At 49.8% G+C, this 13,265-nt stretch overlaps 5 protein-coding genes across 5 annotated transcripts; 3 read left to right on the forward strand and 2 right to left on the reverse strand.

The window, feature by feature from the left end:
- On the reverse strand, positions 1-1,347 carry ANOM_003614 (neutral protease 2 precursor; the record flags this gene model as incomplete). Its single annotated transcript, XM_015548871.1, has 3 exons — positions 1-188; positions 244-1,032; positions 1,089-1,347. Coding segments are annotated over 3 exons (1,236 nt in total), but the record flags the coding sequence as incomplete, so codon positions are not given.
- A 3,349-nt stretch (positions 1,348-4,696) lies between these two features.
- On the forward strand, positions 4,697-6,820 carry ANOM_003615 (beta-N-acetylhexosaminidase; the record flags this gene model as incomplete). Its single annotated transcript, XM_015548872.1, has 1 exon — positions 4,697-6,820. The coding sequence occupies one exon, from the start codon at positions 4,697-4,699 to the stop codon at positions 6,818-6,820; it is 2,124 nt and encodes a 707-aa protein (XP_015408538.1).
- A 294-nt stretch (positions 6,821-7,114) lies between these two features.
- ANOM_003616 (SGNH/GDSL hydrolase family protein) lies at positions 7,115-8,335 on the forward strand (the record flags this gene model as incomplete). The annotated part of the gene is made up of 3 exons (XM_015548873.1): positions 7,115-7,312; positions 7,394-8,026; positions 8,105-8,335. The coding sequence occupies 3 exons, from the start codon at positions 7,115-7,117 to the stop codon at positions 8,333-8,335; spliced, it is 1,062 nt and encodes a 353-aa protein (XP_015408537.1).
- A 1,123-nt stretch (positions 8,336-9,458) lies between these two features.
- On the forward strand, positions 9,459-10,205 carry ANOM_003617 (uncharacterized protein; the record flags this gene model as incomplete). Its single annotated transcript, XM_015548874.1, has 1 exon — positions 9,459-10,205. The coding sequence occupies one exon, from the start codon at positions 9,459-9,461 to the stop codon at positions 10,203-10,205; it is 747 nt and encodes a 248-aa protein (XP_015408536.1).
- An 839-nt stretch (positions 10,206-11,044) lies between these two features.
- ANOM_003618 (Hsp70 family protein) lies at positions 11,045-12,859 on the reverse strand (the record flags this gene model as incomplete). The annotated part of the gene is made up of 9 exons (XM_015548875.1): positions 11,045-11,192; positions 11,247-11,264; positions 11,321-11,418; positions 11,472-11,571; positions 11,629-11,890; positions 11,943-12,009; positions 12,164-12,609; positions 12,661-12,731; positions 12,804-12,859. The coding sequence occupies 9 exons, from the start codon at positions 12,857-12,859 to the stop codon at positions 11,045-11,047; spliced, it is 1,266 nt and encodes a 421-aa protein (XP_015408535.1).
- Between the last annotated feature and the right edge of the window lie 406 nt (positions 12,860-13,265).

A 13,265-nucleotide genomic window follows, 5' to 3' on the forward strand; every position in this document is an offset into this window, starting at 1 on the left:
TTCCATTCCAGTTGAGCCACCAGTTTGCTGACCGGCGCCCTGGTTACCTCCCTGCTCATTTCCTTGACCAGTTCCTTGTCCCCAGGGGATGGTAAAGCCACCTCCATTATTCATTCCAGTCGAAGCGCCGGGTTGAGTACCAGAGTTTCCATTCTGGTTACCGTCAGCACTGCAGTTGTTGAAAACACCTACACAAAGATAGTCAGCAGAAGTTTCTAAACACCCAATGGCAGGAGAACTTACTGTTGGCATAGTAAGCAAATGAATCGGCGTTATTCTTGGCCTGCGCAGTGCTCAATTGAAGCACACCATCAAGCCCATACACAACATCCTCCGTACCCGGCGCATAGACGCTAGTAGCATGCGAGAACTCATGGAGCGAGATAGCCGCCTGATCCAGATATCCACACTGGTTCACCACCTGCTGTGTCTCATAGTATGCTTGGCAGTTGACCACACGGTTTAGTGTTGGGTATGTAATGGCGGCAATGTTGCCGCCGCAGGAATCCTGCGCCGATGGCTGACAGTAGTAGTTCAATGTGCCCTTCGATGTTGCTTCTTTGGCAATGGCCTCCAAGCGCTCCGCAACCTCCTTCTTGTCAGCCTCATCCTGGGACTTGAAGAACTTCTGGAACAGTCCACTGCTACCGTCGCGGGCATCCGCAGCGGCGGCCTCGGCCATCTTGGCGGCCTGCGCAAGGTTTTCCTGCATCAGCTTGTTCTGTTCGCCACTGCAGCTTTCGAGGGTGGCGCGGGTAGCAAGGCGGTTGGCAGAGTCCTCGGGAGCATCGAAGTCGATGGTGTTGGATGTGTAAGGTACGACGAAGAACTTCTTGGGGTTGTTCAGCTTCGTGTATTCGAGATTGCCGTCCGCAATCGCGGAGTACTTCTGTCCGGCAACAAGGTCGTGGGAGTCGGCGATGTCGAAGATGGACTCGATTGTTTGCTTCGGGGCGAGTTCCATGAAGGCGTCATCATTCAGGTGCGAGTTGATGTAGTCGACTTCCGCACCGGTGAAAGTTGGGTTGCCATCTTTTCTCTTTTGTTAATCATTTTGTGCTGATATGCACATGAAGATGTGGACCTACCAGATCCAGACACAGCCACCTTCTTAGTGGGAAGCTCGTTATCGAGGAGACCACCCCTCTTGACAACACGGAGATTCTCATCGGCAATATTAGTGATGAAGGCTTTCACAGTCGAGTTTCCGAGCGCCTGCAGCTGAACATCGATCAGGTTGCGAGCACCGTCCTGCGGCGCTCCCGAAGCCTGCCTCGGAATAAGAACCGGCTTACCAGCAGCCAAGGTCAAAAGACCGAAGAAATGAACGAGTTGAATGAATGACATCCTGAACGGAGAAAAGGAGGGAGAAGATAAAAAAGGAAAGAAAGGAGTGAGTGATTTGGATACGAAAAGGCACCGGTCTTAGGCCTGGTTTTATACATTGTATGACCCTGACAAAAAGATAATCGACTGATCATGGCGTTTCGCATTGGCTAATGGACTTTCCTAATGGTTACATTGTTACCCAATCGATTAATTTGTTTCTGATGGATACATCTATCCTCCTCGCCATCGTGGTCTTGGCTGCTGACACTTGATACAATGGGTCAGCGGCTATAGATCTGGCACAGGGTCCGATGATGGCTTGAAAACTCCATCCACCACCAATAACGGTAATATGTACGGCTTCTGGGCAAGAATCAGGTAAATGAAACGGCCGTGGGGTCTCGAGATCTAGACTAGATGAGGCAGATCATGGCTGCAACAGGCTAGGAGATCTGATGCGAGAAGATATCATGCTACAGGAAAAGTAAGTTAAGATCGAGAAAATTCCGAGGCCAAAACCGCCGCATCACCCTCGATAGCATAGAAGCAAGTATCTTCAGCGCTCCACCCGAGCATATTCCGTATGGGGGTCATGAGGCAGATCAACCCAGACCCATTAGCTAAGGCAGGGGCGCCCTATCTGAAACGCTTAGCTGCCTTAGCCAGATTCAGGGTCCGAGAAGAATACTACCTTCCATTCTGGGCTCAATCCACATTAACCCGAGATACGTGGGAGTGCATGGCAATTATGTCACATTTTCATGGACCCCCATGCTAAAAGCCCCAAGTGAATGGGGTTAAGAGGGTTAAAATAGGAATTAAGGAGCGTGGAAGTGGGGACGAGTCCCTAGGTCGTTTCAGGGGTTCCACGCCCTACCGAATTGCCAGATTCCTATGCTCAGTTTTAATCTTTTAAGGTTGAGCCCGTTTCAAACGCATCCAACGGTTGCACTACGACAGGCTCGGGATCTGCGACCTACGGTGAACTTTGAAGGATTTCTGTTTGAACTGCCGCTTGACATGAAACCGTCCCGGATGGTTCGGAGGTTGAAAGTACGGTCGGTATATCTTGGCACGGCACTGCTCGGAATCGAGGTCAGTTGGTATATCATAGTGCTATGGTATGTGGTCCCAACATGGTATCTGCATGGATGTTGACATCCCCTTACATAATGAAAAAGCTTGGGGTAACTAGCTGGTGGTATGCTCAGCTACTATAGTCTTATGCCCCGGTTTGAATATTCAAGCATGCAGTGCAAAGACCGAAACCACGGACCGGTCCTACTTGGCAACGCTAGTTTAGCCAGAGAGAAAGAATAGGTACGCTACATGGAGATTTTGCCCGAACGGGAAAAAAAGTGAGGGTTAACGTGTTTAGTCTAGAGCACTTGAAAGCGGAGGTAAGGGGAGTCCACCCGCTGAGAAGCCTTCCCTAAGATGCTTTTCTTCACCGCGGAAAACAGAGCCGTCCCAGAGCACGACGAGAATATCCATTGCCAAGTTATTCTTAATTAAGGGTTTAAATCTTAAGCCGCATTTGGCATGGCAATGCCGATCTTGTAGCTGCCATTGATTTAATGCCGCAGTGAAGGTTCGGTCGATCAGGGTATTGCCCCCGCGGTCCAAGAACGCAGGATTCCTAGTCTTATATCGCACCTTCAATGTATCCACAAACATGACTTCTGTTGCCAGTGCCAGGGGGATATCCTGCATGTGATCTGGCAACAGTGGGACTTTTGAGCCGTGTCTACGGAGTAATGTTCTTGGTACTTGATGTGCTGAGTGTGGGAGTGGAGCCTTGGGTACATCGTTCGACTGTCTCGTCCGAACCGCCCGATGATTACAAATACTATGCACTGAGAACTATTCTGGCGAGGTATACTTGTCGTTCTGAATATCGCTGCAAATAGTTGCGATTGAGGGCTTCTAGACGAGGAAGCTCCACACCGAGACACGATCTCCGCGATCAGGAGATTACGCAACCGTCAACCTCTAGTGATTTAACCTTTCCACTATGTCGTGTAAGGAATTGCCTCACTCTTATGCACTAGACACCGAGTGGTTATTCCCATCGCGAGTGATGCATCTCAGGGGCACCCTCGCAATATACCCTGCCGTGCCACCTGGGTTTGGGAAGTCACCGACTCCCTGACCTCTCTACCCCCCTGAACTACTATTACTAAAGGGGAGACTTTCGAATTGGAAAGACAGACACATATGAACGCAATTAGGGGTTATAGAGGTGATGAACATGTCGTGTCTTCTCATGTTTATCAAACGTGGATAATGAAAGGAGGGCATACAGCCTGACCTCACTCACCCATTCGCTACCAAAAAGAGCGCTCGAAGAAGTTCGAGGAAGCATGACCTGCAATGATATTAACATTTCACAGACCATCATCACTGCATCACTATGGTATCAGTATACCATGTCTGCGAAATTGTTTTCCGGTGCCAATTCATCCGTCGATGTCATGCCTGGGAACAAAAGACTCATGCATGGCTAGAGCCAAGCGTTAGCTCTTGATTTCGAGGGTAGAGAAAGCCCATGTAGACTTACAAGGCCACAGGTGATGCTACTCAAGGGTGACTACTACACGAGAGAAACATCCTGCGTGTGTGGTCATGCATACAGACATATCAAAATCTCTGATGATATTTCCCACAGCCTTCGGGTCTTAGCGAGATTGTTACCCTGCTGCAAGATACGCTATACTCGAATAGTCTAGTTGCATTAGAGGCCGTGGGGGCAGCTGGGAAGATTCACTCTTCACAATGCCTATCTACCACGTTTCATAGCTACATATGAGTATAACTGCGTTATGCGTTCATGCGATTACAACGAGCTCATTCTTTTACAATTGAGGTCTTCTGATTTACTGTTCCCTTTTTATCGCTGTTGTGCCATTTGAATGCCTGGATTATCACGGCCCAAAGCATACTACTCCCGACATACTATCTCATGGCTATCGTACCAATGCAGATTGCAGTGACACCTTGAGATAACCGAGTTTGTTGCATCTTATCATTGACACAAAGGCACTGTGGAGCAAGAGGGAACAGAAAGCATCGGAGGTCCGATCGCCCAAGGAAGTCTCTCAAGCCAATAACAAGCAACAAATGGCCGCAAGCGAAATGACTAAGAAGGCCAAGCAGAGAGGAATGTCACCTTTGTGAGGAACAATAGCATTGGCGTCTGGTTTGGTTGCGATCGGGATGCAACGTGGAGAAAATCCGATCAGTCGATACGCCCCCACGGAATGCAACCGTCGATCGTCTGGGGAATTTCCGGGGTTTGTTTATTTAGCACAGTATAACTCACCCACGTTCACCCGTCCCAAGCATCTTCTCGCAACAAGCGTCAGCCATGTGGTCAGTTAGTTTTCTTTCGCTGATTGCAGCTGCCTCGGCCTTGCAGACCCTTCCACCAGTTCAATGGACCAGCTTGGGCTCTGAGCCCGACGGGTTCGACATTGCCACAATCGACCGAAGTATCTATATCACGAATAGCTTCGCGTCGGACAGAGACGAAAATGGCTTAACACTCATTCCACCATCAGCGATTGAATTTGCAAACACCTTCCGCCAGGACTTGGAGGAAATAACGGGCGAGTCATGGAATCTTTATCCGGTTGAGGTGCTACCCGAAGGCCAAACAGGCATTTTTCTAGACAGACTAGATTACTCGCAAGGCGCGCTGACGTATGAAAATGGCGATCCCACGGAAGAAGGCTACAAGCTTCAGGTCCAAACCGGACGCGTCTCGATCCGCGGCTCCGGCGCTCGAGGAATGTGGTGGGGAACGCGAACTTTGTTGCAACAGTTGTTGATAGCTCACAGCCATCCGATCCCATCGGGCGAGGTGGTTGATGCGCCCTCGTATTCCACGCGAGGTTTCTTACTAGACGCCGGGAGGAAATGGTACTCGCCATCATACCTCAAGGACCTATGCACGTATGCGTCGTTTTTCAAGCTGTCGGAATTTCAGTACCATACCAGCGACAACTACCCCTTGAGTCGTGGCCACAATGAGACCTGGCAAGATGTGTACGCACAGTTCTCCTTGCGACCGGAGAGCCCGGAGCTACAGGGACTCGTGCAGAGACCAAACGAGACACTCTCTCGGGCAGATTTTGAGGACCTTCAGCAGCACTGTGCTCAACGAGGAGTGACGGTTATCCCAGAAATCGAAGCGCCTGGCCACAGTTTATTCATTACAAAATGGAAGCCACAACTGGCATTAGACAGCAAAGACCTGTTGAATTTATCCCATCCTGAGACCATTCCCCTGGTGAAGTCCATCTGGACGGAGTTTTTGCCATGGTTTCAAACAAAGGAGGTCCATATCGGTGCTGATGAGTACGATTCCACACTAGCAGACGACTACATTGATTTTGTCAACGACATGGCGGAGTTCATGGACCAAACGGCCGGCAAGACAGTTCGGATCTGGGGTACATACGAACCGTCCGACACCCGCAACATCTCAAAAGATGTCATTATTCAGCATTGGCAGTACGGACAATCCGACCCCGTCGATTTGGCCGAACAGGGCTACGAAATTATTAACTCAGAGGATTGGTGGGCTTACATGTCGTTGAAAAATGACCACATGCCGATATTTCCCGCCCCGTATCCCGATTTCTTCAATAACTCCAGGGTACTCAACTTCGCAGATAGAGATGGATGGCAGTGGACACCGGCTCTCTTCAACCCCGTGAACGTCACCGAGCAGCCTGACCCGAAGCCCGTCAAGGGTGCCATTCTGGCCGCATGGAATGACAATGGGCCGGATGCGACGACACAATTGGAGTCTTATTATGCCATCCGCAATGGCATTCCCGTTGTCGCCGCGAGGGCGTGGGCTGGAAATCGTGGACCTAGTATCGATGTATCCACTTTGCCAGACTCCATGGAACTCTTGACGTCGCAGGCCGTGGCTCAGAACCTAGACAGACAGATTCCTCGCGAGAATAAGGATGCCCATGAACTGCTCAGTTGGGCAAACTCCGTGGAGAATGCAAACAGCGACAAAATCTATCTAGGATATGGCAGCAAAGGGATGAACTACGAGTTGACTCTTGATGTTTCCGGTCCATTCATCCTGTCGTCGAATGACTCCACCCTAGCATTATCACCAGATGGCAACCTGGCCTTTGTCTCAGACGGATGGGAATATCCCTTGCGCTCCATAGAAGAAACAGCCGGGTTCGACGAAAGCTATCCAGGACGAATTTGGGCAAACGAGACCTCCTCAACGCACGAACCGGTGACAGTTCCATTGCAGAGCCACATCACTATCCAGACCGACATGATCGGTGGTAGTCGGGTCTGGGTCAACGAGGGCTTCGTCGGACGATTTGAGGTACTGGTATTTGGCGGCAAAAACCGGCTATTATCATGGAGCCAGATGGCGTTCGTGGCACCCCTGGAGTGGCTGGAAGGGGGCATCCAACGCTTGACGGTGAATGAGTTTGACGGGCAGCATTGACCAATGCAGACTGTATAAAAGTTCCGTGGATAAATAGAATCATGCAGCATACCCCTCACCTTCCAATTCACCGACTTGTGGATCCTTTACCCTTCTGTAGAGACTGCATTTATCCGTCCAGTCATGGCAGCCATTTCCCCGCATCGTAAACAAGACTTCGGAGATCCGGAGCCACGCCCGTAAAGCTTGGGTATTTTAATTTAGCAATGCAGCTCTATATATTTCCTATATTTAATTACCTTCCTCCCGCCTCATGCCCTAGAGCTCACAGCCATCCACAGACACCCCCTCACAATGCAGACCCTTTCACTCCTCCTCGGCATCCTAGCCGCAACACAAGACCTAGCCCTAGCAAAGTCTACACCAAAATGGGGCCCACGAGAATTCAAGAACCTGGTCACCTTCGGCGACAGCTATACTGACGACACGCGAGCATCGTACTTCTACGCGCACAACGCATCCGCACCACCAGTTGGATGGACGCAACCCGAGGTACGTACACACAAACAACATAATCCAACATCACCCAACACAACCCCCCAAACCCAACCCCATTAACACAACCACACCTAGTCCAACTCCTCCGCCTCCGGCGGCTACAACTGGGGGCACTACGTAGCGACAGCCACAAACGCAACGCGCCACAACTACGCCGTCAGCGGCGGCGCCTGCTCGAACAAAATCACGCCGCGCACCATGTCCGGGCTGAACATCTCCTATCCCTCGGTCCTGGAGTATGAGATCCCGGCCTTCCTGGCAGACAAACAATACGTCGACGCGCAGGGGAACCAGTTCCTCGACATCCCGGCCGAGGACACCGTCTACGCCATCTGGATCGGGACGAACGATCTCGGCAATTATGCCTTCCTGACTGATTCCCAGGTCCGGGGGAGGGTCATCCCGGACTACGTGGACTGCGTGTATGAGGCGCTGGATCGCGTCTATGAGAGCGGTGCGCGGTACTTTGTGGTGATGAACTTGGCTCCGTTGCAGTTGACGCCGCAGTATGCGTTGCCGAGCGATGGGGGCGTGGAGAGCGTCTCGTGGTGGCCGGATAAGCCTGCGAATCAGACCCTGACTAGTTACCGGATGTGGGAGCAGGTGGTTACTGTGAATCAGGTTTTGAGGTATAGGACGCCGTTTGAGGTCGAGGTTGCCGATAGGTATCCGGGGGCTGGGGTTGCGGTTATGGATATGTATGGGTTGGTGAGTATTTTCTTTTTTTATTGGGTTGACGCTTGTGGTGTGGGATTGATTGATAATGGCGGTACTGATGGTCGGTAGTTATCTGATATCTACTATAACCCGGATGAATGGTTCGGAGACGTGGGTGCCAATGTCACCGGGTTCGTGAAGCATTGTAATGCCGATGGCGAGGAGTGTGTTCGGCTGCCCGATGAAGAGAACTTCATGTGGTTTGACGAGCTGCATCCGTCGCAGACGACGGACAGGTTTATTGCAGAGGAGTTTGTGAAGGTGGTTAATGGGGAGAGTGAGTGGGCGACGTATTGGTGAGGGTTGCTGACCTTAGTAGGGGAGAGATAAGGATCCCTGTCGAGGGTTGTATCTGGTCTCGTGATCTGTATGTACAATGTTTGAGAGATACATAGCCCCGAATATCAATGACTAAATTAAAGGGATGTCATTTGAGTGCACTATTTCCTTGAATCTGTAACTGACTCAACGCAACGAGCTAGTTAGTTAATACTAAACTCGCCGAGGCAGGTCTTGCGCGTGACATGGCACAATGACAGCCCAGGAATCCAATCCCTGGCTTTCCGTATATAACATTAACATAGAGGGTAGGACAGCATAGCCACTCTCAAGGAACAACTCTTAGAAACAGTGAGTATGACAGAATAAAGAAATAAAAATAAAAGCACGAGACAAGAAAAGAAAAGCAGAACACAACAACGCAGTCTCACCCCTTCACTCTATGAATAGCATCGTCAACCTAAGGCCATACAATATGCACACCCTCACCATGGGACAACCCACCTCTAAATCCATCAGACCAACGGTCAAGTCTCCACGAACCAGAATCCAACGGCTGCTGACAGCGCATGATCCCGCCGCGCCTCAACCCACGTACAGAAGGCAGAAGGCCTAAACACGACGGGACCCACCAGGCATCCAAGTATCAAATTAAGCCCGACATCGCCCTTCTTCGTCCCTTCTGGGGGCGACACTAGTAACAGGTGGGCAACTGACGAGTTACTAGATATAGTAAAAGCGCAAGCACTAGGAATAGCCACTCCAGCCAATCCCAAAGCCCGGATTCGAGAAATCCACTGGAACCACGGCCCCCTAGGGCCCAAAGAGAAGCTAATCTTCATCCCGAGAGCCCATCCAGTGGAACGCAAATCCACCGTTCGAACCGTTACCGAGCGAGCGAACCAATCACGGATGCCCAAAAACCAACAGGACCAACAGCCGGCATGTGCGAGGCAGACACGCATATACGCCTTATAAGGAGCGTGTCGAATAATCACATACACAAAACTGAAAAGGGGGGAGTAGGGTCGGAAAGATATTACCAGGAGAAAGGGACATCAGACGCCGGGTTAGACGAAATGGCGTCTAACGCCGATGAACTCCGTTTACGGAATCTGCACATACGAGACACGCGAAGAGAGAAATGGACGACAGCGACGCAACCCCACATTATTGTCTGAGTCCGCCGCCGAGGCCCATTGCGCTTCGACCCGAGAGCATATCACGTTCTGAAATACTTGTCACTGTGAAGAATCGGCCCGAACCGTGGCATTCGTTGGATTACAGTGTGGAATATGAGGGTCAGACGATCTTTTCGGTCCAGGGGTATCCGTGGAGTATTGGGCAACGACGGGTTTTCTATGATCGGTCTGGATTGCCGCTTTTTGAGCTGCGGGGGCGGTGGTATAACTCTTCGTGTTTGGAGTTGAGGCTACCGGGCGAAATGGGACATGTTATATTGTCTGCGAAGTTGAGGGTCGCGGTTCGAGCGCCGAAGGCGGTGGTCAGGTTCCGGAATGCTGCCGTGTCTGAGCAGCGGAGATCGAGGGATGCTAGGAAAGGGAAGGCGAAGGGGAATGTCGACGGCGATGACGATAATAACGTTTGTCTACCTGGTTCCGATGAGTTGATGCTCGAAGTCCGTGATGAAGATCCGTATCATCATACCCAGGTCCTGGTGCTTGGGGACCGAATCGTGGCGCATATTCGTCTAGTGACGAACCCAGCCGAGCTTTCTGAAGGACCACAACCTCTATCTCGATGTCGGCCGAAGTGGGAAGTGAGAGTTGCACCGGGGGTGGATGTGGCGCTGATAGCGGTCGTGGTTGTTATATTAGGGCAACGGGTTACGGCGGATGAGTATGACGGTCGTGGATCAGGGGACATATAACGGAATTCGGGATCTTTCCAGGACAAGGGTTCTTTTCTTTGATATGGGAAGGGCATTGGTGTTATACTGGGAATTTTGAAAAGTTCATGTTCTGGGTCAGGTATCTGTCTCCCTTGAGGAGGCGAAGAGTTCGATTCATGTACATTCTTTCGGAGTAAGGCTAATATCCAATTTTTTACATTGTAAGGGATTCATAATGACTCGAGCTATGATTATATAGGAGACGAACGGCAGGAGAAGAGCTACCTGAACTTAGCAAGCGATTACCAGCTATCAAACTAAACACTGCATACGGCTTACCCTTGAGCAAAACAGCAACCAAAAGTCGTGTAGAAGAGGGATTCTCAATACTTGGCCCTTACCGATCCATAGGGCACACCATTAAACTCCATCTCAAACAAAAGTGATGCAGATGTCGGTGTGAGCTGAACGACTGCATCAACAGCGTAATACTCAATCCCCTTGGAACTCTTTTTCCTCGAAAAAAGCTTGGTCGGAACAGCGCTAAGATCATATTCCATCACACAAGCCTTGAATACATCTTTCTTTCGGCGTTAGCTGTCTATACCTTTGAGACATTATAGGGTGTGGAGATCATTCCCGCTAACCTTTGGTAACCATATCTGGTGCTCTATCGGCGTAACAAACGAACGGATTCTGGTAACCACTTCGCTTTGCATTAATGGGAACAAGAAGTTTTAATTGGTGTTTAAATGGCTTTTTTTCGGATACTGTATCGTTCTATCCAAGCATCAATATATCCACTGTTGTTTTCCCATAGCATCAAGGGTCATAGGGTTCGGTACCTTCTTGATGAACCATGTTATCCGGTCCTCTACTCAGTAAACCTCTTCGAGCTCCGACCAGACTACTTCTGAGGGCCTGTGGCGCCCCGGCTCGTAGCATGACCAATGGCTTACTCCATAGTAGCATCGTGCAATACGCTTTCCAACTCGGTTCCCATCCAGGCCTCGTTGTACAGCACCGCTGTCAACGACTTTAGCATCACTATGTACAGTCGTAGCTGTAAGGGTCACTTACCAGACAACTGCAGACCATCTGTAGATTGAATTAGAATATTATCTTCACACACGTACCTCTGAGGATTCACTTACGCATCCGCCGGTTGCATGACAGGGATATGCGGACAGGGTGCTTTCAGTCGCCGATAGAGATACTCTGACTCCCCAAAGCCACCGACAAGCATAATTGCCTAACAGGTCAGTGAGTATTGCTAGCCAATTCTGAGAACCGGATAATGAGTACCTTTGCTTTTTTTCCAGAGCGAGCGATATCGCGGGTTTGAGACCGGACAAGAGATACGACTTGCTTGACCACATATTCAAATATCCCTTTAATGGTAGCTCTAGCGATTAGACTATCAGTTATCAGATCGCTCCCAAATTATAAGGCCACCACTAACCTGTCAAGTGCAAGGAAGCCAGCTTCAAGGCCTATAGATGGTTTATCCTCCACACCAGGCAATGGGATGAGGTGTCCGATCTCTTGGAATTCGTCATTATCATCCTCCTCGAACATGAAGTTGGGTTTGATTGTGTCTCGCCAATAAGTCATAGCAGCCTGCATAGATATACAGGGGATCTGCCTAAATTCAGTATCTCCGAAGAGCTCCCTCAGTAATGCCAGAAATTTCGCGTCTAGCAAGATTGATCCACAGGGAGCCCCTGTAACGATTAGGTTGTTCCTAAGCGATGAACAGGAATATACAACACATACCAGTACCTTGGGTCACCTCTTCGAGACCAAGTGGGCTCATAGTCTTTATGCAATACGATATTACGTCCTGAGTAGGTCAGTATGTTGCCCCTCGTAGTGTAACCTACCGAGCACTACTTACAACCGTTCCACCACCAGCGTCGCATATCACAATGATATCCCCATTTTATAGATCAAAGATTAACGTCTCGTTACTGTCACCGGATTAGATTCAGACTAACCTGGATGATATTGGGCTGCATAACTCTTAAGCAGTGGAGAGCGGCAGCCTCCGGCTCGGATATAAGGTAGATATCAGATAGTGGAATACCTCCAGCTGAACACGCCAATCGAGTAGCATCTTTCGCTTTGTCTGACCACCCAGCTGGAACTGTTAGTACGTATTGAATTTCCAACCGTTGGACAGCATCTCCGAATCGGCGGCGCAGTATCTCCCTGCCATGGCCTATTAGCTTGTTGAGGTAATCCGCTACAGCCTCACGGGGGCTAAGTCCTCTTTCGTCCAGCAGCTGTTTGGAGAAGATTTCAGCGATGGAATGAGCCTGTTGGTCTTCATCAAGCAGTATTTTGAATCCACAGATGATGTTCTTTTGGAACGTGACTTCGTAACCCCATCGAACCCTTCCGCCCTCATAGCAAATTGTAGTAGGCGCTTTAGGGCTCGTTCCTGCACGAGTTAGCTTTGTTTGGTAAGCCCAGGATGCATCTTCAGCTATACCGTTTCCTCTACCCGGCCATTCGGATATCACTTCAATATTGTTGGTCACTCTAGTCAGAGACCAAGCGATCCTGCCATCGTCAGAATGTAGTCTAGTTCTAACAATGTCGAAATAAATGTAAAAGCATAAGAGGGACGCTCACCCACTGTACGTTCTACCAAAGTCGATACCAACTACAATCTGCGGCCTGTTCGTCATGGTGGTGTCGTGTGCACGGCAACGGTGAGTATGCGAAGAAGGAGCAAAGGAGGCGAGGTTCGCTCGATGATAAATGTCCCCGTCACCCAACGCCAGTATGACGAACATCATACCACTATATACAGATTCACCTCGAACTTGGTCGACTTCAATAGCCCTTTACTGTTAGTCTTTGTTCCTTTATCGAACAATACACCTTTGATTATAACAAAACATGGCCAACGTGATAAAGAGCTGGTCAGCCGCACTCTACAAGTGGCTTTGGGGATCAGAAGAGGTGGGTGAAGATTTCCTTGAGATTGGATTATATATTAATCTTCGCAGCCTGTTCAAGAGCCCTGCAAAACTTTAGAAACTTTAGAGGATTTCGAACGGGAGCTTACTCGTCTGACGAAAGAATACCAAC

The sequence above is a fragment of the Aspergillus nomiae genome (assembly GCF_001204775.2).
Source record: "Aspergillus nomiae NRRL 13137 chromosome Unknown contig00075, whole genome shotgun sequence".
In the NCBI taxonomy this organism is placed as follows: domain Eukaryota; kingdom Fungi; phylum Ascomycota; class Eurotiomycetes; order Eurotiales; family Aspergillaceae; genus Aspergillus; species Aspergillus nomiae.